Source organism: Python bivittatus, unplaced genomic scaffold, assembly GCF_059951505.1.
Source record: "Python bivittatus isolate LINGU-HERP-01145 unplaced genomic scaffold, Pbiv_v1 ctg000320_np1212, whole genome shotgun sequence".
NCBI classification, from domain to species: domain Eukaryota; kingdom Metazoa; phylum Chordata; class Lepidosauria; order Squamata; family Pythonidae; genus Python; species Python bivittatus.
The window spans coordinates 2,106,256-2,133,094 of NW_028277052.1; the positions used below are offsets into that span (position 1 = coordinate 2,106,256).

Consider the following 26,839-nt stretch of genomic DNA (forward strand, 5'->3'; position numbering starts at 1 on the left):
CAGTGGGCTTGCCCTGCCTGCCATCATTCAGCAGAAGGTCAGTTTGGCAGAAATTTGGTTTACAGGCAGGGGGAAGGGGTCATGTAAAGGGCGCGTGCATTGGCTCCGACCAGAACCGGAGTGGGGATTTGATTTGAACTACTGCTTAGGTTCAGACAATCCAGATGATTGAATATTTCTAATTAAATCACTGAATCAGGTAAATTCAAATAAAAATAAATAAGTAAATAACTCAATTAAAAAATAAATAATCTAAATCACTGAATTAGAGGCATTTGATTTCATCCAAATTGGAAGACCACATTGATCATTTGACTGAATCCCCTTGCAACTGAATCTCCTAACTGAAACTTTGCATAGCCTTAGGATATGTTACCAGCAGTTTAATGCCTTTTATTTTCTTTTTTAAGGAGGGAGAAGGGATGCTTGCTCAGAACAAAGCATTGGTTACTGGCCAGCAACAGAGGCAAACTGGTCGATGTTCTCTTGCTGTGAGGAAAGGCAAGTGAGGGCTGCAAATCTTAAAGACTCACAAACAAGTAAAGATCCCCTTGCTAACAGTTTCTCAAAAGTCCAAAGACAATCAGAGCAGCCCAGATCAACCCTGTTGTGTTTAAAGTAGAATCAGAGGCATTGGGAGACAGAAAGGCTAGTAGTCTGGAAGGATTCTTATCAAACAACTCCAGGTCCAAGAGTAATAAAGTAACACAGTTTGATACCCAAGAGATTCAGATCTAGGTGTTGGGCATTTCCACTATTTCTCTGTAGCTCGCCACCTCCCAGCCTCCTTCTCCATTAATATCTACCCATCTTCATGAAACCTTTTGGCCCAATTCAAATTTATACCTTGTAGGCACTGAAATAAATGGTGATGTGGGAGGCAGAAAGAGGAGACCATTTTTAATGATATTCTTATCACTCAAACACTGAATGTGAGCAGCTTTGTGGAAACAAAAATCTAAGACCACAAATCCATTTGAAGTCTTCTCACTCAACAAGCCATTGCATGGGCAGTCCTGTCCTTTCACAGAGGCTTGATATCACCTGCCTGTATTATCCTTCACCCATTTCTTCTTTTCTGTGAAATAATCTGTGCGTGTGTATGCGCGTGTGTGTCTGTGGGAGAGAGAGAGAGAGGAAAGAAAGACAGACAGACTAAACCAACTTACTTACTTTAGGGAGTCAGGATGTGGGATGTCCACAAGAATTATATGAAAGAGACTCCCTCCCTCCTTCCCTCTTTTAATATTTTACCTGGCCAAGATTGCTTCTACACTGAAAAGTGGTCACAACATGTGATGGTTCATCAGTCCCTATGTGACAAAAAGGGACAGAACCAAAGCATTCCAATAATTTCAGGCTGCTGCCTGTCTTGGTATTCAGTGCAACAGCAAACATCCCATCTGGTTCAATTCCTTCTCAAAGGAAACCACAATGGGATTTCTTCTTTCTTGGTGTCATGCTTTGGTTCAGTTCCTAGTTCAAGCTTACTGAGGTCTTAGGCGTGTCTATGTAGTGTGAAGGAGCGCTGCTGAGATGGCAGACATTTTTCAAATCTTTGAGCTGTAAACACAAAAGTGAAATTTCACTCCAACTGAACAAACAATTCTGTATTGGAATTATGCTGCATAAAGCAATTTAACAAGCTGTAGTCCTTTAGTTGGAAGGGACTAAGGTCCAGGGAATGAATGGGGCTGAATTTGAAAATTAAGTTGTAAGAGAAAAACATCAGAATAATTGCCTATGTGTTACATTCCCTACTCTATTCACTTTTAGAGCTAACCCAGTTGAAACCTTCTGCAAACTTTACCTTATTGCAAACTTCTAAGTGGTTTAAAAATAATGTCAAGCCAATTTTATGACGTCAGGAGTTTCAGATCCTATATTTTAAGCTTCTGTGTTAAATGCAAATATTACCATAAATGGAGGTGAAGTCACCCAGATTTGTCTGAAATGTGGACAATAAAAGCTGAAATAAATGATTCAATAAGTGTGCCAATCTTTCCTTGGGAAAAATTATGATGGACCTGGTCTGTGAATAGAGCTGATCTACGGCTTGCTTACACTGGTGTAAGCCCCAAACGAATCCTTGAAAATCGTTGAGTTTAGGGATTTAAAGTCACTGAGTCACCGAGTTTAGGGACTCGGCAGTGTTTCGAGGAGATGACTTTTTTCTAGCTTTTGGTTTTGGTTTTTTAATCCATTACAGCAAATGAAAGTGTTCAGCTGAGATAGGCCTGTCTAAAACAAAGGTCAGATCTAAGTAGTACTTGAAAAGGAGACCACAAAATAATCCCAGGAACTAGGTCAGAGTGGGCAGTCCCAAAAGCACCCCAAGGAGAGCAATGATAACCAACCAAGAAAACAACATGGACATGTCCAACTAGTTACCAGGAATCAAAACGGACTCCAAGGAGAATTTCCAAACATAGAATGATTATCTTCTTCCAGTCGCAGAATGACAAAAGACAGGGACTCTTCTACGTGTTTTTCAAGAACATTTTTATTGCCCTAGGGCAAATGCAAAGCAAAACCCCCCTCCATAATAGGATGGAAGAGCTTTCTTTGCAATATACCTGCTTCAAAATTGCAACTCCCTCCATGGTGCCCCCGAGGTATCGGTTACTGCTAATTCTGCTCTCCTGACGCAACAAACTGCTCCACTCCGAGATAAGCAAGCTGACTTACAGCTAAGTGATGGGGCAATACCTCGTCCTCTCTGCCGGGAAAGATACGTTCTATGTGCATTCCTTCAGTTCTGATTTCAGACATTTGGACTAAGAGCAAGAAGACCAGATGGGTCCACCTAGACAAATGCAGGCAAACTGTGTGTCAATTAGACTCTGAAGGAAGTTGAGAATTAGGATGCCATGTACTCTAACAACTGTCTTTGCCTAATGCAAGCAAGTATGCTTCTTCGTTGGTTCGCTTTGCTGAATGAGTAAACAAGTGAGTGAATGAATGACAGAAACTCCATTCAGTGCCCTGTTCTCATCTGACTCAGGGCAGCTCATTTATCAGCCAAGAAATACAAATCCTACTAAGAAATTTCGAACTGATCTGAATGTTATCAAGGGGAAACAGCACATGCTTCTGGCTCTTGCTGGAAGTAGATAGTGAGACATGGGGATGCAGTCAACTCAAATAGATCTCTTGCTTTCAGCTGGAGCAGAATTAAGTTACACCTTGGAGGTCCCTGAAGACTACCTCCCTCTCTTTCTCTTGGGTGGGAACAAAGCTATTCTAACACTTAGGATGCTACCTTTTATCACTGCCAAAGGAGCTGAGTTTTACTTAAAGGTCCACATCATTCCCCCATCCTCATGGACTTTCTTGAACTTTCCCAAATAGTTATACATCCAAAGCTACAGTCTAGGTTTAAGGACGGGATGCCTTGGAGACTTGTAAAAGCTTTTCAAGGCCCTTGAGTCTTTTCATGTTTTCTTTGAGTCTCTTCAGGTTTATCGTGCTCAATTTTTAAACAAGTACTAATATAATTTAATTCATCTCTGCCATTTGCAAAGATCAATAAGCTGCTTACAAAGAGGGACAAAAGAGGAAGTGTGTGGAGAGGAGAAAAACGCTATTTGGAACATGGCTAAAAATCCAAATCACATCCATGTTAATGCCTGCATTACAAACAAATCCTCCCACTGGGAATCTGGGGGGAGGAAAAAGGCTCCTCCTCTTTCCTTAATTCACACCCATCTGGTCCACATCTGCTGGGCAACCAGCCCACTGATGCTGCAGAGTCCCAGCCAAAAGGGACCATGGAGTTGTAGGGGAGGGCAAAGGGGCAGGAGAAGATGTGGGTTGGGAGGGAAGGAAAGGGAGGACGCCATCCTGCTACTCCCAAACTGGCTCTGTATTTTCAGTTTTGATGGGATGCTGGGTTGCTATGGAAACATGAAGGATAGATAAGACACATAAAGGTGAAGCCTGCTGTGAAGATAAATTATGAAGGAAAATAAAAGGCAGAAGAGAGAGACAAACCCTAATGAGGAGGATGAACAGAAAGACTGAGAGACTTTGCACTCTGGATTTACAGTGTAAAGACAGACTATGAACATAAAGGTTAGAGCAGCCTTTCTCAATCTCATGTCCTCCAGATGTGCTGCATGAGCCCTTGGCAGTTGGGGATGGTCAGTCTTACCTCAGTACCTGTGAAAGACCAAGTTGGGGAAAGCTGAGCTGGGTATTACACTTCATGGGGCTTCTTCTCAATTTCACCCATTCTGCAAGACTATGGGAAAAATAAAAGGACCGAGCAGGGCAGTGCTCCAAGCCCCCTGCAGGGAGGGTGGGATAGAAATGTAATAAGTAACAACAATATCTGGAGAAAAATGATAGGAGGGAAGAACTCCACTGGCTCTGAGCCCTTGGCAGAGGCAATATTCAGAGAGAAAACAGACATTTGGCTATCCCCAGTGGGGAAATGAATATCCCAGCAGTTAGAACTGGGCAGAAAGAGGTGCCAAGTAGAAGACAAGGGTCAGAAGAACCAACACAATTGCAAGAGTTCTACAGAAAGAGGTAGAAAATGGTGCACTGAAGCAGGCCAACATCAACAGCCTCCTCCACATAAAGTAAATGTATTTCTTAGCAAGAACTTCAAACGCAGGTGTGAGAGAAGTTCTTGTTGAAAGGAATGATACCCTTTTGTGCCAGAAGTACTTGTTCCTTTAAATGTTCCCAGGGAACAGCAGTAGTTCCACCCTGGCCAAGGTGCCCCTGCCAGTCAGAGAGTGGAGGAAGCCAAAGACAAACTGTTAAGTGGCTACAACCTGGGTATCTGGACATAGTGGTGAAGAGACAGACCTCTGAGTGCCAGATTCCTGACTCCAGTTTCACCTGAACTCACCAAACTGCCTTGGATACATCTTGTTCTCTCAGCCTTGCTGTCCACCTGCCTGTAAAATGAGAGAATGATACAAAATCTACCTCACTGGTTGCTGTTTTCTCTCTTAAAAACAATTTTCGTCCAAAACAGCTTGGAAAAACATCAGGGAAGCATTATTTCATTTGTAAACTTCTGCCTCTCAAAAGCTTCTGGAAGTTTTCTTTTAAAAAGAAAAGTATTTGAGAGGGAATTTAGAAACCATTCAGGATTGTTCTGCATCCTATCTCAAGCTCTTTATTTAATTCTGAAGAAGCAGAATACCTCATCATCACATTAAAACTGGGATTTCTATTTTGAGGATCTTCCATTGATGAAATTCATCTCTCACTACTTCTCTCTCTCTCATTTAATTCCCCCCCAAAAATTAGGAAATAACATTCCGGCAATTACATTCAAAAGGTTAACAGCTCAATCACAACGAAGCTGAGGAATCTTTCAGGACAACTTCATTCCTTTGCCAGGCACTTCCTCTCTCTCTGAACTGCAATCAGTAATCTAATGAAATACATGGCTTCAGAGTTTCCATCTGGTCTTGATTTGACAGCAGGGTTTTTTTTTTGGAAAGAGGGAAAGGAGTTGATCCTGAAGCTGAAAGAGTTGCAACTGCAGATGTGCAGTTCTGATACCCACTCAGGCGACAAACACCCTCATGACCTTTCTCCAAAGGGTTGATCTTAAGAAAATCCCTTGCCCAAGAAATGCAGGATTTTGTTGACAGCTGTTCCGGTGTCACCTGAAAGCAAGTCCCCACCCGCCCACAGGATGGCTTGTTACAGTTCTTGCAACCAGGTTTTCCTTCTAGCTGTTCCACTGAAGGGGATCTTCTGTATGTCCATCTGGGAGGTTCCAGCTGTCTGCACTCTCTTGTATTGCACAGACTGTATAAAGTTGACTTCCATTAAGTATAATCACTGTTTGTTACACACACTAGCTAAATCAGACTTCTCTGTTCAGTAGCATGTTCGATGTCAGAAACAGTCAACCGTGAAGGGGTATTGCCCTGTTTGGCCTCCTGGCTGGAGATCGTGGCAACTGAAATTGGTCTCATCCACCAGAACCTTCTTGCATACATATTCCCCCATTGAGAGGGAGTTCAGGAAACAAAGTTATGCTCCCCATTTGAAGATTTTTCATCTACAGTTAAGGCAGGGAAAGAGTAAAGATTTCATTTTAATGCTCTGGAATCCTAAGAGGCCTCTAGGAGAGGACTCATAATCCAGGGATAGCTCCCAAATTCAAACCAAGCTAGAATAGGAAAGACCACTCCTGCCAGTCACCATAGATGATATTCCGCTAGATGAAGTTTGCTTCCGGTGAAGCTGGAGAACTGATGCCTGCACTTCGCAGAAGACATTGTAGCTGAAAGGCAGCTGGATGCAGGATCCAGACTGTCCATAATTCTCTCTGGATAAAAGAGAGATCTTGAGATTACCCTCATGCAATTCAGACAGCTGGGAGGGTGTTTTTTTGGTGAGTCAGCAGCAGAAACAGTTGTTTTTGCAGCTGCTTGCGATCAGCTGGGAGTCATGGGTTTCCATCATGCTCTCAGATGCTAATGCAGCCTTTTGAAGGACTTAAAGTTTGTCCAAACCTCATCTTTTTAATCACCTTGGAATTTAATTTTTTTCTTACTGTTTCATTAAGATTGAAAAACCTTCAGAGCTGCAAGTTGGATATTCGCTGGGTGAGTTCTCTTCAATCCATTTAAAAAGAAAGAAAATTATATGCTTCCAGCTTTGTAAGATCTTTATTTTTTGTAATATATAACAAAAAGGGAATTATAGTGTTGTTGTTTGGAAATTTTTTAAATGCTAAGGATTTGGATGAAATCGATTTAAAGAAAGACTTGGACGTTAATTAAAAAGATCCTCTCATGTAGGAAAGGTTATGTTATGTTATGTTATGTTATGTTATGTTGTTATGTTATATGTTTGTTACTTATGTTATGTTACGTTATGTTATTTCGACTTGATAACAAAGCCTTGAAGGTTAATCACTAGAGAGCACCAGATGGCCACCTTAAAGGAAACATTTTATAAATTAGCTCAAGAAATCCTAGGAATATTTAACCCTACATTGGAACCAAAAGTTGCTATTGAAGAGAATCAAGTTCCTTGGAAAATAACTGCAATGGATTTTAAGGTGGACTTAAAAATTATAACCTATAAGAAAAAGATGGAAATATTGGATTTACAAATGGAATTGGATGATCACTTGAAAATTAAAAATGATATACAAATAATATACCAAAAGAGGTATGTGGATTACCCATTTAAATTGGAATGTAAGAGACTTATAGGAGTGGCTACATTGAAAATACATATGGACTTTGATAAGGACGACAAGGATTTTGAGAGAAAAGGCAGTAATAGAAGACAGATCTTAGAACTTTATTTATGGGATTTGAGGATTGATGGGAGGAAGAAGAAAAAATATAAAACTGGTTTATTTGATTATGGTTAAGTAACGGGTGGCTATTTTTGGTGATGCTTAATGATTACTTTGACTGGATAACTCTATTTGGAATGCCCAATTGGATGTAATGGATTAGTCTGTAGTATCTTTGGTAGTATTTTTGGTATATGAATAAGGGATTATTATTCTTTAATTTTTGTAATGTTTAATTGTTAATTGAGTTTGATAATGGGTTGCTATCTTGGGTGATGATTAGTGGTTAAATTTTTTATTCATTTGTAACGTTTACTTGTCAACTGGGATGAGATTTTGATTATTAAGAGAAGGATTAGCGGGATTATGTTGAAATGGAAAGGGGGACTAAATCCTTATGTTGCTAGTTATGTCTGTTAATCTTTACACCTTTTCTTGATTAATACAGAGAGCTGAGGACTTAGAGATGGCCTATAGAAAATGGGGTGAAGTATGGAATGAAGATGTATTTGATAGTATTTTAAGAGACAGTGATAAGTTGTTAATGTTGTATATACTTGCTGGGAATGAAGGGGAAAGTTTCTTATTATTATTACTTTTTTTTTGGTGGGGGATTTTTTTCTTTTTCTTTGCACTGTCTTTTTTATATTTGATTTTTTTTGTATTTGGTTTTTGTATTAGTTTTACCTGTTTTATATCACCTTCAATAAAAATTATTTTTTAAAAAAGATACTCTGCTAGATGAATGGAGACATACAGTAAGAGACTGCATCTAATATTCTCTTCCAGGGAATGGTTCTCGAACTAAAAACTGAATTCAAATTATGGACAGATTAGTAATGTACTTATGCAGTTCTTCCCCTGCTTTCTACTCATAGAATTTCAAGGCAGTCTTGAAAGGATCCATCATTTTGCATTTCCCCCGCTATCTTTGCCTGAGTTATTCCTGCTGTTTTTTTCCTGCCTCTGACCTGAACAATCCTTAGCCACAAAATAGGAGTTGGCAGCATCTAGCACCCCTCCCCTGAGACAGCCTGGGGGTGTCAATATTGCATGCCCCTGCCATACAGGAAAAAGAAAAGAAATGTGGAGTCCTTGGGCCTCTCTGAGTTTGGTTGTTTTCTTGCAGACATTTTGTTACCCGACTAGGTAACATTTTCAGAAAAGATGTTAAAAGATCAAGAAAAGAAAAGAAAACACACCTCCACTTCAAATGGGTAGCATGCAGATACAAACAACATTGCATGCTCTGGAGATGGGGGAAAGGAGAGCATTGACCTCTTGACCAAATGTTAATGGGAAATACAACAACTATTCTAGCGTCAGTATTATTAGGAGAAGTGATTTACCCACTACTTTGTTTCTACAGACAAGGAGAAAGAAAATCAAAACCAAAGAGAGAAACGTTAAGTTAGAAAAAATAACACGTGGATCTACATGGCATGTTAAAGTCGGAGCACTCTGGGAAAAGGAATTGAGAAGCAGCACTTACGTGGCGGTCGAGTGCCTGTGGTTCCCCCATAGTTGGAAGACGGGTGTAAAGAAAAGACAGACCCCAAAAAAGAAAAGATGCAACAGAGATGAAAAAAAGGAGATGATGGAAGAAGGCACTGGAAATTGAGAACAAGCGAACGCTCTGGCCTGGCTGTCTGCTGAGCTCTAGATTCCCAGGAGGCCGACCAGATTGTCAGAAAAGACAAAAGGAGGCAGCCACACCAAGGCAAGTTGGCTACCCTTCGAGTCATTTGTAGGATTTGGGGAGCCGAGAACATATCGCAGAAAGGCTGCTAAGGAGGGGGAGGGCGGTATCAGAAGAAGTAAAAATTGCGGAGGTTATTCCCTGTGTCGGTGAATTATGCAGCCAGCCCAGCTTCCCCTTGTTTTTGTTTTCCGAAAAGGTGGGCATCCTTCCAAACTAAGCTTTGTCTGCAGGATCTAGCATTTTCATTTTTTAAGAACGCAGCCTTTGAGACTCAGAGGCATTTCTAATATAAAAAGCTGCTGCAGACAGATGCAAGGTCAGTTTCTCCTTTTTAATGAATTATTACTATTACTATTATTATTACTATTATTAAAGGGGGAGGGGAGATAGGGGATGCCAAGGTTGTAGGAGGGCAGCCCTAGGGCTTTGCTGCAAGAATCTGGAGGTGGCAGAAGCAGAGACGACGGAAGAGGTTTGCTTCTGATCATTTCCAGGCAGGGGAAGAGAACACCAGGACAGCCAGCGATGGCACCTGGGCATGAGCAAGATGATTACCCATCCGAATTCATCTCTCTGAATTCAAATGGCACAGACTTGAGACGCATAGGCGTAGCAACCACCACAAATACATCCAGTAAACATTGAATTTCCCAGAGTTTATAAACTATACAGGGCAGTGAGGATCTAAACAGGACTGCAAACTGCTCATCTTCCTCCAGGGAGCCTGAGAAAATACACCGGCAGCCCCCTCTGGCTCCATCCCTCACCTGCTGCACTTTTGTTCATCCTGAACCCTGCCAGAACTGGGCAGAGTGGGGAGGACTTGCAACGTAGAGACAGGGAGCGGGAAGTGGCTCATTCATGCATGCTATTTGCAAAGCAGACATTTTTATGTCATTTTGAACTGAATTACAGTGGATCTGTTCTCCGCTAGCCAGAGTTTTAATGCACGGTTCAATATTGCTTGGTCAGCACTCATTCAGGAAACAGATTGATGGGCAATTCAGATGGGATAAAACAACGACATTCTTGTCGTTAAACCTGGAATTTACTGCCATAAGCTGTGGTGAAAGCCTCCTCCTTAGACGGCTTTAAAATGTAATGAAACAAGCCTGCAGAACCTGCTAACTCTATGGACAGTCACGTGATGGGGCGGCACCATGCAGCCCTGGCTTTCCTCTCGAAGCAGAGCCAGGGGGGCCTGCTCCCTTCCTACCTGAAGCTGATCTTCCAAACCTATTTGGCTGAATGTTATGGAAGCAGAATACGGAATTTACTTGAGCTCTGAGCTGGGACAAGGAAGAAGATGGGTGAGCCCAGCCATGAAAGAGCACTGTACCACAAGCAACTTAAGTGGAAGTACATTTTGAAAACTGCTTTATAACTCGAGCACATTTTCACGGGAGTAAAACCTTGAAGGGCGAATTTGTTTTTTTCCCCTTCTAATCTCTTAAACATACCACCTACCCAGAGAGAAACTGTGTCATGTCTCCCCCAACCCACGTCAAAGATCCACATGACCTAATTTACACAGAAGATATTAGGACAAGCATTTTAAAAAAGCCAATAGAAGTAATTGTAGTAGTAATAATAATACACTCCTAAATGATGATAGTGTACTCTCCCCAGTCGTTGGTTGAAAACACAACTTGACAAGAGGATTTTTTAAAAAAGATTCTTGGGAGAGGGAGAAAACACTCTGGGTTGCGCAGAGTCTGGGAGAGGACAGAGTGAGAGTTGAAGGAGGGAGAGGTGATATGCACGCCTGGTGGGAATGGGCGGAGGAAGGGGGTGCATCCGAAGGGCTGAGTGTGCAAAAGCAGGGAGAGCAGACGAGCAGGGTTTTACTTACGAACTGGCTGCGTCTTGAAGTCGGAGAGGGTGCTGATCTCACCCGTGCCTTTGCCATTGATGGCCGACAGTCGGATGGCGTACATGGTCTCTGGCTTCAAGCCGATGACCGTGAAGATGCCTTCAGTGTTGGCTGCTCCCGGAAAGATAGCAGACAAGGAGAGAATCAGAACCATCTCTAGGAATACTTCAGTTCACTCTTCTAGCTTTGCTTATATGCACGAGAAGCAGGAGAGTGGGAAAAATTTAAGAAACCCTGGACAGGGGAATTTCCCATCAGGCTTCTTTTTAGACCAGCTTCTATCGGTATAAAGAATACGCAGCTACGCCTGTCATGCTGAAACACGCCTTAATTTCAACTAGATGATTATACCATTGGACATACATGAAAAATGTCTTAGATGAGAACTTGGAAAGAGCTGTTGGTCCAGACTTTGGTCACCAGATTATTAATAAGGGTCACATACCACATCTGTATTGGAAAAAAGGTCTTTTTCTAGGGCGAAACCGCAGTATTGCTAAAAACTGGGCAGGCAGGGCCAGGCTATCTCAAAGCTATCTCCACCTGGAAGAGCCAATCTATTGCAACATTCATAATGGGCTCTCCAGGATATCCCCAGAAATCAATCTAAATTTGATTTAGACTGAAGACATTTTCTGTGGGTGCGCTTGGGCTTTATTTCCCAAGGAAAGGTTAGCATTTGTTTTGGGGTTGGCTGTGGCTTTCATATTATCTGCTTCTTAGAAGAATGTCTACAGAGGGTTGGGTTTGTTTGTCTGTCTGTTTGTGTGTTTTTGGAGTTGCTACTATTTCTTCCCTATTGCTTTATTGTCATGACATTTTGGGAGTAATGTTTTCAAATTTTTGGTTCTGGTTTTATGTTTCCCATTGGGTAGCTTGAGCCTTTTTCGTAGGAGAGACGAGTTGTAAATATGATAAATAGAGGAATCAAAGCAGGCCTCTCCTATCAACCAGAGTGGAAAAGTTGCAAAACATAGGACAGATTTCGCCAGCTCACCTTCTTTGGCATCGTAGATTCTGGTGTGCCAGTCTTCCTCCCCGAGGGCTCGCCACTCTGCCTTGTACCAGAGGATGGGGACACCCCCAGTGGCCTCTGGTTCATCAAACTTGACTTGGGCTGTGCTGGAGTAGGGCTCCACTTTCTCAATGGAAGGCGCAGATGGCGTATCTGCAGAGGAAAGGAAGGGGGAACCGAAAAAGGAGGTTAGGTGTAGACTGGGCCGAGATTTCTATCCCCCCTCTGCCCATCTCACAACCCAAACACCTGCCTCTTTTTGATGCACTTTTCACATATTTTTTTCTGAACTGAATGGCACTTGGAACAGAGCATTGTTAGGAAAAGAAAGAGGCTCCATCCAGCAGATCTGAACTCTGATGAGCTTGTCCCTGGAAGACTGTGATCTTTCCCTTTGTAAATGCTGTACACAGAAAGGTATTTGGGTTTATCTTCCTTTTCATTTTTGTCCTGACACAGAAACTGTTGGGTCTAACCTGCAAAGCTTGCCTCTACAGGAGACTGTATGGAGCAACCACCATACTTGCTGGTCTCAAGCCCACTGTAGAACAGAGAACTAAAATTATTGAGTAATTAGGAAAAAACTACTAGTTGAAAAAAGAAGCTGCAGGAAGACACAATTTATAAAAAAGCAGTTTGGTCTTAGTGTGTCGCAGGATCCACCCATCCTTCTTAAGAACTTCCAGCAGAGCAGGATCTTTGGCCTATGCTACTGAGGGATTTGGGTTTGGGGAATCCTTGTAACATATCCTATTCTGTTTCTGCTTATTTCAGACATTTTTGCATAATTTTCAACATGACTTGCTGAGCTGTATATGTCTTTAAATGGTTCTTAATACGAAAAATGAGGATTTTTTAAAACGCTGCGAATTAGAAAAATATTATTCAACTTAGAGCAGCAATTTAACTGCCACTGAAAACAGGTTGCAAGAAATTCAGGAGTAGAAGCATCAAGCTGTCTTTACTGGCACCAAAGGGTTAAAAATCTCAGTGCTGGCTGACTCTCCCTGGGGAGTGCTCCACTACTGAGAGGACCCCAATGCCAGTTCTTACCAGCTGCACAACTGATTGAGAGCTTAACAAAAGTAAAAGAACAGCCTTCCCATACTTTTGCTGCCCTGGGGCAAAAGCTGGTGCCTGAATTTCTGCACAACCACAGCAGAAACTCACTCACTCTTTTCTTATCCCCTCTGGGTTTAGAGCAGGTCATTAGGAAAACAAGGTGCCCAGGAACCATGGAGACCAGCCTCAATTTCTGCTTCCTCCACCATTTCGCTGTTCCTGCAAGCATTCCCAGCCACAGATTTTTCCCCAAGATATTTTCAGATCCACATTCAAAGTATGACTGGAGAGTTACTGGAGAGCTCACTGATGGAGGTCCCACTTTCTGCACTGCACAAGGTAATGAATTTGAGAGTCCTACGTTCTCCACGAGGACTCTAAGCTGTCCCCAACAAAACCCAGCTGTGGTCAGTCACTGAGGAAGCCTAGGAGGCAGAGCAGTAAATGCTGGCAGAATACTCTTTCTTTCTCTTTTGATTTATTCTAAAGAAGGAGCAAGACAGTCCAGGACAAACCTGCTTGCACAAGGATGAACTCGGAGGATTCCTGGCCAATCCGGTTGACTGCTGTGCAGTTGTAATTCCCAAAATCGTTTTCTGAATCTGGTGTAACCTGAAAAGGGTAGATTGAGCGTGTGGGTCAGAGAATGTTACTTATGAAGAAAAACTGAAGAAGCATTTGGGGTTTTGTCATTTAGAAAAAAAGACAATTTAAGGAAGGGTGCAATCAGAGTTTACACAATATGCTGTTCTCATGCTGCCAGAACTGAAGGCCATTCAGGTGAAGATGATTAGTAACAGACTCAGCGGAGAAGGAAGGAAAGGACATTTTCACACACAACAAATTTATAGAATTTGTGGGAAGAGGTGTGGGGGTACCCGTTAGCTTAAATAACTTGTCAAAAACAAGCAATTAATGGAGGAGGAGCGAGAGTGAACTAGTTATCAGCCTGGATGGAGGGAGATCATACACACATATGTAAAGGCTGCACAACACTGAACTAAAATGCCGAGAAGCAAGACTGCTCCTGAGTATCACTGTTCTAACATACAGTAACTAAAGCAGTTTAAACATATGCTAGGTGGCAGTTGGGACAAATGTCCTAAACTGACAGGGTTGCCCGCAATGCTCGCTCTGGCTCGTCCCCTTGACTTTTGTGCTGTTCCTTTGTTCTTCATATCCATCCTTTCCACACCTCCCTGGGCAAATACAGCTGCAGCCCACCTTTCCACACTCACCTCCAGGTAACTAGCAGCTGATGTATTATAGATCCGGATGTTGCTGTAGTTGGAGCTTGGCAACAGCTGTCCATCCCGGAACCATGAGATAACAGCACTGGGGTAAGCAAAGACTTCACAGGTGATGTTTGCAGGGTTACCTTCCCAAGTGTAAACCGCAACAGGGCCCTGTAACTTTGGGGCATCTGGAACCAAGTGGGAGCAGAGTTTAGGACGGTCTCCAGCAGGAGGTATCAAGAAGAACATCTTCCCATCTTCCTATCCTTTCTTTCCCACCCTGTTTGCCATAATTCTGCAGTGGCAATTGATGGTTCTCCAAATGATACTACTGAACTGAAATTCCAGGCAGATTCAGCCAATAAGGCCAATGTAAAGGATCCTGGGAGAGCTACACACACATACATCATGCTGTATTCCTTGCAAGACCTTGGACAGTTCAACTCTTTTTGGCAAGAGGTACTGCAGATCATTCAAAATCTAGGCTATGCCTATAGGTGAATGCAATCAGTTGATTCTTTGTCCAGCAACGTGCATCTCCTATATTTGATTGTTGAGAAACCAAGGGAATTAGGAAGCCCTCACCTAGTCCAAGAAGAATGAAGCTTCTCCCTTGCTGTGCAATTGGACATATACACACAGCCAAAGGTCCCATTACCCAGCATCCTGTTCCTAAGAGTAGCCACCTAGAAGCAGACATATTCTAGCTCATCAGCTGGCTACATAAGCAACAATCCTCTCTCATTATTGCTCCATTATTATGATCATCTATTATTCAGCAGTACATGGGCTTAAACCCAGTGGATAAACTTCATAAATGTAAAGACTGATAGCAAGCTTGAGTATATAGGGGTTAGTTTGGCTTCTTCCCTTTTATTCTTGCCACTTAGCCATAAGGCCAGTCAATATCAGGGGATTATGCACTCTACTTTCCAGTTCTTCCCATTCTCTCTCTTTGTCCCACCCCTCCCCAATTCTCTCAGGTATTCCATAAAAGTTCGTCACTTGAAAGACCTTCTCCAGCTCAGAATGACACTTTCATGTTTTGATTCTTGTTCCCTGTTCTGCAAATGATCACTGTTACCACCCATGAATTGGAAGAGAAGGGAGAAACACAGTAGTTAGCTGTACTTAGACTGGTGGTGGAATGACTCAACTTACACTGAACTTCTAGGTACATGACTTGTGAATCTTGCCCGATGGTGTTGCTGGCTATGCAGGTGTACTCCCCAGCATCTGTGTACTGAATATCCTTCAGCGTCAGGGAAGACACTCGGGCATGACTGCGTACTTCAATACGTCCATCTAAGGTCTAGCAGGAAAGAGAGGAAAAGTCTCAGAAAGTGGGTAAGGAGTGGATTCAGGAAGAGATGCAATGCTGCTTGTCCAGAAAATACCTCTTCGGCAGACTGAGGGCAATTCCGCCCTGCAGACTAAAGCTGCTTGTCTCCTATGATGCCCTAGCAGCTTCTTAAGCCAGCTTCAGATATTCTGGTCTGGAGCGCAGAGGATTGGCAACCAGGTCAGGCTGGTACTCAGTCCGGACTACAGCCCCTGTAGGACCTGATTGGTCATTCTCCTGGTTCTTGCCCTTCCCATCCTAACAGGCCAAACTTGGTTGGCTGGCTTCTGTGCGGTCCAGCCTATCAGTGCCTGCCTCTTCCTTTGAGGGGTTGTTCCCTCCTCTCTAGACCCTATCTGTGCCTTTCCTTTGCTTTTGCTTCCTCAAGTTGTTTTGCAACATGGATGCCTTCAAGCCCCCTTCCCATCTTCTCCCCTTTCCTGCTAACACAGACCCTTTCTATATTTTTTCTTTTTTTCCCTTATGGTACCATTGTGAAAGATGTTTGTTTATTCATTCCTACATTTCCCTGTAGGTCCCTGGAAATTTTGTAGCAAGAAAGAAGTGATAGTTCAGCTTCCTTGGAACAAAGTAGTAACGAACCTATGTTTCAACTTGAAGGGAGGGGAGGGGAGGGGAGGGGAGGGGAGGTTAGGTTTGCAATACTGTGGACAGGAATGGGGAAGCCGCCTGGGCAGAAACTGAGGGGGTGTCCAGAGGGAGATGCAAGGATTGAATGGAACATGAGCTTCTAGTGGTGCAGATAGTTCATTGATATCACTGGATCAACTGCAAGCTTATTGCAGCCTGGCACCCCAGGACAAAACGGCTGCCCAAGGCAGCAGACAACCGCTGAAGGGGATGGGGCATGCAAGGCACTGTGGCCAATCAGACTGGAACAAAGTGCTGGAGAGTATCTGCTCTGAAGGACATAAGACTGGTTGGAAAACAGCAATTCTGAATTAAATCTAGCAGACACGGGCTTGGGTGCATTTGCAATGGGCTGGGGGGGGGGATGATGAGATCATTCATTCCTGCTCTCAGGAAGCAATGGGTGGCCCATGTTGGTCAGGGGCCAACAGAAAGGGTGGCTCTGCCCTGGGCCTCACTCCTCCACTTGCTTCCTCCTGCAAGGCATGGAGATGAGAGGATGCTGCACGTGTGCCAGGATGCAGGAAACCAGACTGCCACTTCCTAGGGAGGTAGCTTTGTCTGCAGAAGGGACTGTTGCAATCCTTCCCTCCTGCTTTGGTTTAGGAAGAAAGCCCTGACATTTGCAGCTGTATCTCTCCAGGGGTGCCCCAAACAGACCCACTGGGCTGCCTTCAAGTCTTTCCTGCTCAGAAGAGGAGGAGAAATGGGGGAGGGCAGCTGGCTGGGCTGTCTCAGCCTCCCAGATACCCGTCCCTCGCCTAAGACAGATCAGATTTTATATTGCTTGCCTGGATTTCATAGTCCTTCCTTCTCAATCCCCCAGTTTCATGATCCTTTTCCTCTTTTGGTGTAGCAGTCGGATTATACGCTGGATAAAATGGAGAACCCCCTCTTTCTCCCTTAACAAAAAGTGAAAAGATCCAGAGTGCACCCTAACCAAACCTGCACATTGATCCTTCCAAAATCAACTGGAGAACAGATTACTAACAAAAAAGAACCGTGCCTGTACCTGAATCAGCATTCCATAAGGGAAACATCACCACCTTTCATGTGCCTGAAGAGGCTTGTTTCAACCCCAAAGGGAACACACAGATAGCTAAAATGCCTGGTCTGATCATGTGTTGCCATGGCAACAGATGCAGGCAGAGGATGGCTGCTCCAGAGATGCCAAAACAGGCCTGGCAGCCATTACCAACTTCCACCCCACGAAAACCAGTCAAAGGAGTCCCGTTGCAAACTCCCCTGGATGCAGCCCACTATCTAGGGAGGGTCAATTTAAAGGCTGCTTCCTGTGGAACTGCCTTTGCCTGAAGCACAACCATCCCCGTGTTATCAAACGTGCACTGCACAGGCAGGATCCCTTCTGTGGGTAGAGAGGCAAGACAGAGGCAGAATCTCATGAATCAGTCACAGCTCTATCCCCCACGTAAAGGCCACCATCTCGCTCACACCTGCCTTTATGCAGTTCAGGATTTGTTCACTCTCTGCACAATCCCAGTTAGCAGGAATCTTGTGACAAAAGCCCTTTCTGCTTTTGACTCTCCCTCCCCCGCCTCTCCCAAAGACAAAACTGAACCGGCTACACTCACCAAATCCAAATCTGATGGACAACTGAGGCACACAATTCATTCTTTTTGGTTACATTAGGGAACGTTTGGTGGTCTGTTAAATATGCACAAGAAATCCAGGCAGGGAGCCAGAGACTCTGGTCTACAGGGCCCTTTTCTGAAATGCTGCAAGTGGGAGACAGGGCCGTTGCTTTGCTTCTGAGACGGAATGTGATGCGAGTATCAAGAGAGAGTAGAGTGTGTCTGAACGGAGAGAAATGAGCAAACATATAAATTTAAGCAGGAGGGGAGGTGGATGGAGAGGAATTGTTCCGGTCCCAGCGAATGCTGGTGTTTATTACATATTTTAAGAACCCTGCTTTGGACATTTGTGCCTCAACAGCTCCAAGAGTTGTGAATTTGATGTTGCTCACTGTCATGGAAAAACTATGTGACCATTTTAAATCCACCAAAGTCCCAAGGAACAAGGTTTTGCCCATTTTGAGAGATGATGCTTGCTCATTCCAACATCCACTAAGAGAGAACGCAGTTTCTAGCTACCAGATTGATTTTTTTTCCAGCAGATATGATTTATATAATCGGCATCAAGGAAGTTACATTATTAACACTAGCTTTAGTTTGTTTTGTTACTTCTACAATAAATTGGTTATTTTGCAACTGTTAAATATTTACAAATTACATATACGTAAAGCTAGATAAAATGAACTATTTGTCTGGTAATCTAATACCTCTTGTTTCTCGGGCCTGGTCCATGAAGCCTGGAAAGAATAGATAAATAACACACACACACACACACACACACACACACAAAAGAATAATAAATTTTTTACATATGTTAATCCATCCTTCCCCCAGCCCACCCTTCACCCCCATTTCAGTTACAATGGTCTATGTATCACCCTTCATTCCGTGCACATGCAAAATCAAATTTAAATAGGGCAGGATGTGCGAGGAAGGTGATCTATGAATGCAACAAAAAGCTACCTCCATTCCCCAATACCCATCCGTTCTTTTAAAAGATGCAGACACCAACTGATCAAACCCTATGAAGCTACTGGAGGGTAACAAATGCTGGAGACTCGACTCATGTATTTGCCAAGCATTCAGGTTGTCCTTCAACCTGTTGCTTTCCCAACTTAATCTGCTGCAGTTAAGGGAGTCCGCAGTCAGCAAGCATGACACAAAACCAGACACGCAACAGACAAATGGGATGCTTGAAGGAGAAGAGGACCAAGGTGGCATGGCTACCCAAGGCTTCCGCAGACTGGTCGGTGTGGAGAGTTGGAACAATGACTGCTATCGCACATGCCACATCCACAACACTGGTTCCCCTAACAAAGAAAAAATTGTGTCCTGGCTTTGATTTAGAGGCTGCTGAGAGGGTGGGAAACTCCCCTCTCATCACCAGAGATGAATCCAGTTCATACTTCAAGTAACAGCCACTCCAGAGATTCACATAAAAATTTCAATTCTGCTAGGTGTGGATGGACATCTCAATGTTACAGTTCAATTCCATCATCTGAGGAAAAGGCCTCCAGGCTACATTATTTTAACAACACAAAATCGAAACAAAATCCATCCAAAGGGCCATTTGTCCTCAGATGTTTCTCCCAAATACAACCCAGGAAACAAAACCATGGAAAAGGGGTATTATCTTCCTGAAAATAAGGAGCTGCTATGAAGCAGAGGGTTCTGGGCTCAAGGAACTCCTTATATAGCTTTAGATAAACCATCTCTCAGTCTTCATAATGCTGACCCTAATTTTCCTAAGATACTACATAGGAAGCACTTCTAATATAGAAAAACACGGTTTACATGCCTGCTATTTATTTTTTAAACTATATTTACGTGGATAACTCTCACAGAATCCTGGCAATTCTGAGGAAAAAAAAAAAGAGCAGGATTTTGAAGATCATATTAAAAAAAGGTATGCAATTTTTTTGATGGAGGCACTGCCAGTCAGATGAGAGTTCAACACAAAAAGTGCCTTGAAACTATGTCTTGCTTTACAAATAACCCTGGCAAATATGAGTGGTAAAACGTAAATAACGGTGCAGTCATGTAGCAGACTCTTCCCCAAAGGTCTTCTGGAAAGGAGAATTATGTTCACTACTATCAATGCTTTCCCCACGTTTATAGGCTCTTTTTATAACATGACACCTGACTGGAAGAGGTAACATGACTTTTGTGAGTTTTATTAAGAGAAAAGAGTAATCATACAAGATCTGCCAGTTTTCCACCAACAGTGGTGGCAGCAACATTAAGCAATGAATTGTTACCCCAAGCAGCCCAATCAAAGCTCTGGCACTCTAGAAGATGTGGTTACCCACCTCTGCTCAATTCCTGAACCATTAGTTTTAGATCAACACACCTCAAAATAAGGGACTGTTCCATCTGGGCAGAAACTGTTTAAAGTGAGGACTGTTTGGCCTGGTTCTGCTGAAACATGCTTTTCACATGATCTGATAGTTGTCTTCAATAGATGCAGGGGCCTAACATTTAGGAGGAAAGCAGGGAAATTACTGCCAAAAGTTGCATGAAAACCATCTATCCCATGCCATCCCATGAAGAGTTCCTTTAAACTCATGCCTTGTGCTAAGCCAGCAGAGGCCAGAGAAGAACGTTAGCATCAAGCAAAGATGGGAGAAATCTGCTGCTGGTGTTAAATTTCATCAATGGGTAATTGCATCTCCAGGGCACCATGTTAGTAAAAGTAGCTGGTTAAGTAAGACCTGAGTTGAAGTCCCTATCTGAGCACTGAGTTCATCAGTTAACTTTGGGCCAGTCATTGTTTTCCCAGACCTATCTATCTTACAGGATTATTACTGCAAGGGTAAAATTAAAGGAGATTCCCCCCTTCCCATGAATGCTGACTTGGGCTCTCAAGAAAAAAGATGGGATAGAATGTAATAAAAAAATAGAATAAAATAAAAAATCACTGAAAAACAAAGGCAATTACTTTGCATAGTGTAATAAACTTCCCCATCCTCTGCCATCCAGATTGGCCCAAAACATCTGGAAGACACTAAACTGAGAAAGGTTGTAATAAATTGATTCCCTCTTCTTTTCTTTTTAAAGAGACATTTATAATTGTTGCTATTTGTTTTGAGTATTGATAACTCCAAAGGATCATTCACTATCATTCACTATCATTCTGCCGCACTGCCCTTGGAACACAGGTTTCTGGTTTTCATTGACAAGAAAACCATAGCACAGACAGCTGATAAATGCACAGAAGATAGTTGGCAATATACAAAGAATAAGAAAACCAGGATAAAATGCAGAGGCCACACTTCTGAAAACAAAACAACAGCTGCAGCTCTGAACAGCATGCATCAAACAAGACTTCCAGCCCACTGGCTCTATGTAAGAAATTATCCTAAAGAAAAGGAACTTTCACAGTTCTTCAGTATATATTGTCCAACCATAGAGGTGAATGTTTCAAAAATAGTTAGCAGTTTTACAGCCACTCCTTGAAGAGTCTTCTACAAAAAGGTAGTATTTTCATGGGAAAATGCCCGTGTTGAACTTACATACTACTTTGTATTACTCTGTGTGTGAAAAGTGCCATCCTTTCCCATGTCATTAGTGCTGAAATACTACATAACTACCTTCCATTAAGCCAGGTCTAACTAGCTTAGGTCTACACCAGCCTTCCCTGAACTGATGTTGGACTATCACATCCATACACCTATCCAGCAAGATGGGCAAATAAGGTCGAACTCTACACACTGGCAATGTGGTTGTCCAGGTGGTCAGATGTGAAACTTTCTTAATCCTAACTGGAATCAAAGGGATTCGACATGCAATTTCTACAACTCAGCTATGGTCCCATTTATTTCTCCTTGTGATTTCTAAAAACTAGACGTGAGAATGAGCCTTGCCAAAAAATTATCTCCAGCTGTTTGCATTAACAAGCCACGGATTGTAATCCTGTACGCCAATATCTTTCCTTCCGTGTGCCATCACTGTCACTGTATAGTACAAAAGAGTAAGATGCCACCAGTGTACCAAAGGGCTTTTTCAAATGGTCACACTTTGGTTCCTTTTACAAATACAAAAGTAGTTGCTTTCCTGGATCTCTCATTCTGAGCATGCCAGGAGTTGAAAACTCCATGCTTTTCTAGGACCGAAAAACAATATTCCTCCCTATAGGCCATTTCATCAGGGGGATGATAGCATGCTAATAAGAAGATCATTGAAAAGGCAGAAAATTGTAACTCCATAATGATCTTTCTTAGATCAAAGATCAAAGAAAATAATTATACCCGCAAATGCAAAAAACAGCCTGTTGGTCCATCAGGCCAAGGAACCACCCTGACCTGTAGGAAGCCCTCAAGAAGAGAGAGCACTTTCTCAGTGTATTGTGATGCTATAACTTTTTGAGTTCAGATCTCAATTCTTCCCCTTTTTAATATTAATATTAGTTCAGTATTGTTTGATCTTGCAGCTACAGGACTTCAGATCTCCGCTCTCCTGTTCTGCAAATACCTGTCTTTCCCACAGGACCACAAGGGCAGGAGACAAAGCACCAATCCTGTTTGTGGGCTTGGTTTTTCTTTCCAAACTGCTAATTATTTTTGCCAGTAAGAACAAAAACAATTTCCAGAGGTGAGCAATGACAGGTAACAAGCGAACACAGAGGCAGCCATGGCTTTTGTGCCTAGAATTATGTGTAGCGCAAGAGTACAAATGCAGGCAATCAAGAGAAAAGGGAAAAAGAACCATAAACAAGCTAATTTTGGTCCACAGAAGCTTTTCAGGATCCTTCAAATCCTTTGCCCCTCACCTCCTCTCCTCCCCAAGGCAACTTATAAATTTGGCAATAGCTGCTGGAATGACAGTGCACGCTGGAGCCAGAGCGTCAAAGATTGGAAATGTTTCTCTATCAAAATGATTCCCCTGGCACGCCAGATCATCCCTTGCCTGTCACAAGGCTCTTGGTCATTTCTTGATGGCTCAACTTCAACCAACTCTTTAAAGACATTGTTGATTGATTAGTTTGACATTAGTCCATTTTGAAATGCTAATTTCAAAGTAAGATCAAAAGGGCTATGAAAAAAGAAGAAGGGTACATAATGAGTTTGTCACCCTGATCTTCTGGAATGAAAAGCCATCGTGACATCACATGTGTTGTTTCCGCAATGACATCATGAGATATGTGGTGTCACTTGCCTGCTTCTTGAGGATAGATTTGGGCCCTGTGATTGTAATGCTTAGAGCAGCCTTTCTGAACCCAAGGCCTTCTAAGTAAGCGTCAGCCCCACTACTCTCTATAGTATGTTAGACTACTACTCCCATTTTCCAGACAGCCTCCCAGACACACAGCTTTTAGGAGAAGTCCTGCGGTCTGTGCTGGGGCTTGTAGCTTGCCACTTCACAGCATGGCAGAGTGGCCTTCTCTGAGGTAGCTATTTCCCTGTGGAAGCACTTCCCCTGCAGGAGAGACCTGTTTTGTAAACTCCTTCTTTACAAATATTGTCCTTCTCAAACCACTAACTGCTCCTCCTGATTGTTAACTTTTGAATTGCTTTAAAAAACATTTTGTCATCACATCTGCAAGGCATCAGGCTGGTCAAGGTTCCATGGCTCTGGGTTTGGGTCCTGCCAAGGGTTTCCGGCCAGATTTCTAGGCTGGGAGTGCGCTGTCCCTGCTGGTCAAATTCCATTGCAGCAGTCCTATGAGCTTCCCTCACCAGTGGGGAACCAGGTGTTTTCAAGGATGATCACAAGCTACTTTTGATATTGCCTGAATGCAAGTTACAATTCTCTATGCCTAACCTACAGAGCTTTGGTTTCAGCGTGCAAAGCTGCAAGACTCAGAGAACCCAAAGCCCTGGCCCATCTCCCATCCAGCCTCGGTTTCTACTGCCTAGGGGTGTGAACAGGTAGGTCTAAGGGAAAGCCATACCTTCTCTTCACTGCTGATGTTTCGGGAAGAGGTCCTCCAAGTGATAGAGGGGATGGGATCCCCAGAGGCCTCGCAGGTCAGAATAATCTGGTCTTCCAGCTCCATTGCAGTCTTGTTCTCCACAAAGGTGATTTGAGGTTTTGCTAAAGAAAGGGTACAAAAAGAGACCCGCCTCAGTTGATCTGGGAGTTGGAGATAGCAGGCGCCATCTCCTAGTAGCTCACTGTCAAGAAAGGAGTCCCTGATTTCTAAGAAGGCTGCCTACAAGAACTTCTTAAAGGAAAGATGGTCTAAGTGTTATGAAAAACTAACATGGTATCCAGCTCTCAAGAATAGTTTAGCCTTGCCATAGCAACAGCAGTGCAAGAGTCAAGAGGCAACCGACTGGCACAATCCAGCCAACTCTGGAAGTAATCTCAAAGTACTTCTTCCCCAGGGCTGAAAGGCATGGGGTTGTGCTCTAAATCCCCTCACTGAAATCAGTGAGACTTAAACATGCTCATTTATTCTGAGTCCTTTTCCATCCTTCATAAGCTTGGATTTTCCTGGATTTTTCCTCTTCCTTCTATTCTGTGTAAATGTTTTTTTTAATAAATTTTAACTATGTATTTATTTATTGTTTTAATCTGTTGTAAGCCGCCCAGAGTCCCCCATCGGGGGGAGATGGGCGGGTATAAGTCTGCTAAATAAATAAATAAATAAATAAGCAAGCAAGCAAGCTTAGATGGTTCATATCCTTGGATTACCTTTTCACACTATGGCTAGGTGAGAACATAGGTGTTTTTCTTAGATTACTATTAATTTTATTCATATTATTATAAGTGCCACATGATCCAATAATATATGAAGTAAATTTGCATATGTTGACACACACTGCATATTTGAATGGATCAAAATTAAGTGTGCGACAAAAACTAAATCAACAACGTTTTTGTCATCCGTTGCAGAAAAAAGCAGGAAAGCTACACAGCACTGGGGAATTCACTAGGCACAGCCTTCCAGACCTTTCTTGGTAGCCCTAAGGACAAGAAACTCTAAAAAGAAGTGGACGCGTGTTGGGGGGTCGACCTGAAAACATTCAGACTCAATTCTACCCTCAACTTGGTAGTCCAAATCCTGGGAACCTAGTTTTGGGCAGCAAAAGGAACAGAGAGAGAGGCCAAAGAGCCCTCTGTCAGAACAGCTCACCAAAGACTTTGAGGTGCACGGTGGCGTCATGTTCTCCAGCTTTGTTCTCCGCGATGCACACGTACTCCGCCTCATCGCTCTTCTCCACCCTGTGGATGGTCAGCTCAGAGCCATCATAGCTGAAGCCGTACTTCTCGTCATCCTCCCCTCGCTCTATTGACTCCCCGTCCCTGCAGGAGAGAAAGCGCACGGGCAGAAACGGAAGTGACCTGGGAGTCTGGCACTGGGAAATTTATTTGTTTGTGTATACAGTTTAGAGGCTGCCTGACTCCTAATGACTCTGGAAGGCTTGCAACTAAAATGAAGGTACTGTAAGAAAAACAGTGTTCTTCAAATTTTTGATGAAGTTAATTTTGGTCAAGGCACGGTTATAAGTCCCTGGGATCACCTGGTTCTCTGTAGGGCTAAGACCCACTAGCACCATGGTAATGAGCAACACCCCCCCCCCGATGAACACATACAAACACATCTTACTTGGTCCAGCTGATGATTGGCTCTGGGAAGCCATCGGCATCACACACCAGTTTGACCGACTGGCTGAGATTTGCAGTGGCATTGACTGTGCCCTGCCGAGAGCGAACAGTGGGAGGCACTGAAAGAAAATTGGAAAGTGAAATTAGGCATGCATTCTTTCAATGGCAAAAGAGGGAGAACAGTTAAGACCACTGTAAAGTGGGCTAATTTGTGTGCATCTTGTCTACTCTTATTCCTTGGCTCTTTTCTTTGCATGATTACTAGAAGGTAACCTGAATCCAAGATGCTGACCACCCTAGAATTTGTGGGCAACTGCTCTTCCTTTCCAGAAAGATCCATCTTCTGAATCGGCCATATTTCTACTTGTTGAAATAAAAACACACACCAATCCGGAAACATGTCCAAAGAACCCTCTGTTACTTTAGGTTTGCTAGTGTTATGTTGGACTTTCCACATTTGACTGCTTAAAGACATAATTAATGCAGAACATAACAGCAGAAATAAAACTGTAGAGTTCAAAATGCTTTCCCTGAAAACAGTGCCCATTTTAATTGCTCAGATCTGTGTCAGAGTCCTAAAGCTACACATTCACACATTTACGACTTCACTCTTGGTTACAGAGCATCATCGTGTATGTATTTGGCAGAGGCAGCAGTTAAGAGGCTGAATAAATTAAACATTTAAATGTTCAGGATGGTAGTTATCAGCTCACAGAAGCAGAAGGCACCAACACACAACTTGCACCTTCCTACAATGGCGGCCAGGGACTTGAGGACCATGACCTGGTTTTCATACAGTAATAACCTGTGAACAGCTTGCAAACTCTTTCTGTGTCTTTCACAAAAGATACCCAATGAGTTTGCAATCCCTTTGCAGGTCACTAGTGTGTGAAAAACAGGCCAACCAGTCCCAAGGAGCAAGTTGCAGATGAGGACTGTTCACAACTTCTTCTAGCTGCCTTGGAATTCATTATCATGGGATGACAGCTACTGAACTAGATAAAGTATCTTCTGGTTTGTCCACAACTCAGAAAGGGTAAAATAAAAAAAAATAAATTTCCTCTCTTTCTATTATTACATTTCAACGCTGCCAAATAAGCTTTGCATTCAAATTCTAATTAGTGAACAGAAAGAAATTACTTGTCAGCTAGCAATCATCCCTCCTCCCCAGTCTGATGTTCTCCAAATGTATTATCACAGACAAGCAGAGACATGCTGGCTTGGAACTGTGGGAGTTGTAGCCTCAGCCATCTGGAGGACCCTGGACTCCAGAGACCTGAAGGAACGGACAATACCAGGCGCAGTGGCCAAAGCTCACACTCCTCCTAACGCAAGTTCCTCACCATTCACGATGATTCGGATGTCTCGGAAGTCAACCTCTCCACGGGCCAAGATCCTCCCCTCACAGCGATACATGCCCTCGTCTGTTTTCTTTATCCCTCTGATCTGTAGGTAATTATTGCTCAGCACAACAAACCTCACTGGAAGGAATGGAACAGAAAAGTTGACAGACACATGCTTGGCTCTT

The 26,839-nt window shown here is 43.0% G+C and overlaps 1 protein-coding gene across 6 annotated transcripts in view; it reads right to left on the reverse strand.

The window, feature by feature from the left end:
* NCAM1 (neural cell adhesion molecule 1) overlaps positions 1-26,839 on the reverse strand; it is a 176,482-nt gene that overhangs the window by 33,029 nt on the left and 116,614 nt on the right. For 3 of the 6 annotated variants that reach the window (XM_088138928.1, XM_088138930.1, XM_088138932.1), the window contains exons 5-14: positions 26,655-26,792; positions 25,313-25,430; positions 24,839-25,008; positions 23,651-23,793; positions 15,337-15,487; positions 14,179-14,363; positions 13,456-13,552; positions 11,861-12,031; positions 10,843-10,974; positions 8,781-8,795 (exon numbers count right to left, since the gene is read on the reverse strand). In XM_088138928.1, the coding sequence (XP_087995054.1) occupies positions 8,781-8,795; positions 10,843-10,974; positions 11,861-12,031; positions 13,456-13,552; positions 14,179-14,363; positions 15,337-15,487; positions 23,651-23,793; positions 24,839-25,008; positions 25,313-25,430; positions 26,655-26,792 (1,320 nt within the window). The remainder of the gene's footprint in view (positions 1-8,780; positions 8,796-10,842; positions 10,975-11,860; positions 12,032-13,455; positions 13,553-14,178; positions 14,364-15,336; positions 15,488-23,650; positions 23,794-24,838; positions 25,009-25,312; positions 25,431-26,654; positions 26,793-26,839) is intronic. The other 3 variants (XM_088138929.1, XM_088138931.1, XM_088138933.1) reach the window with 1 other exon arrangement.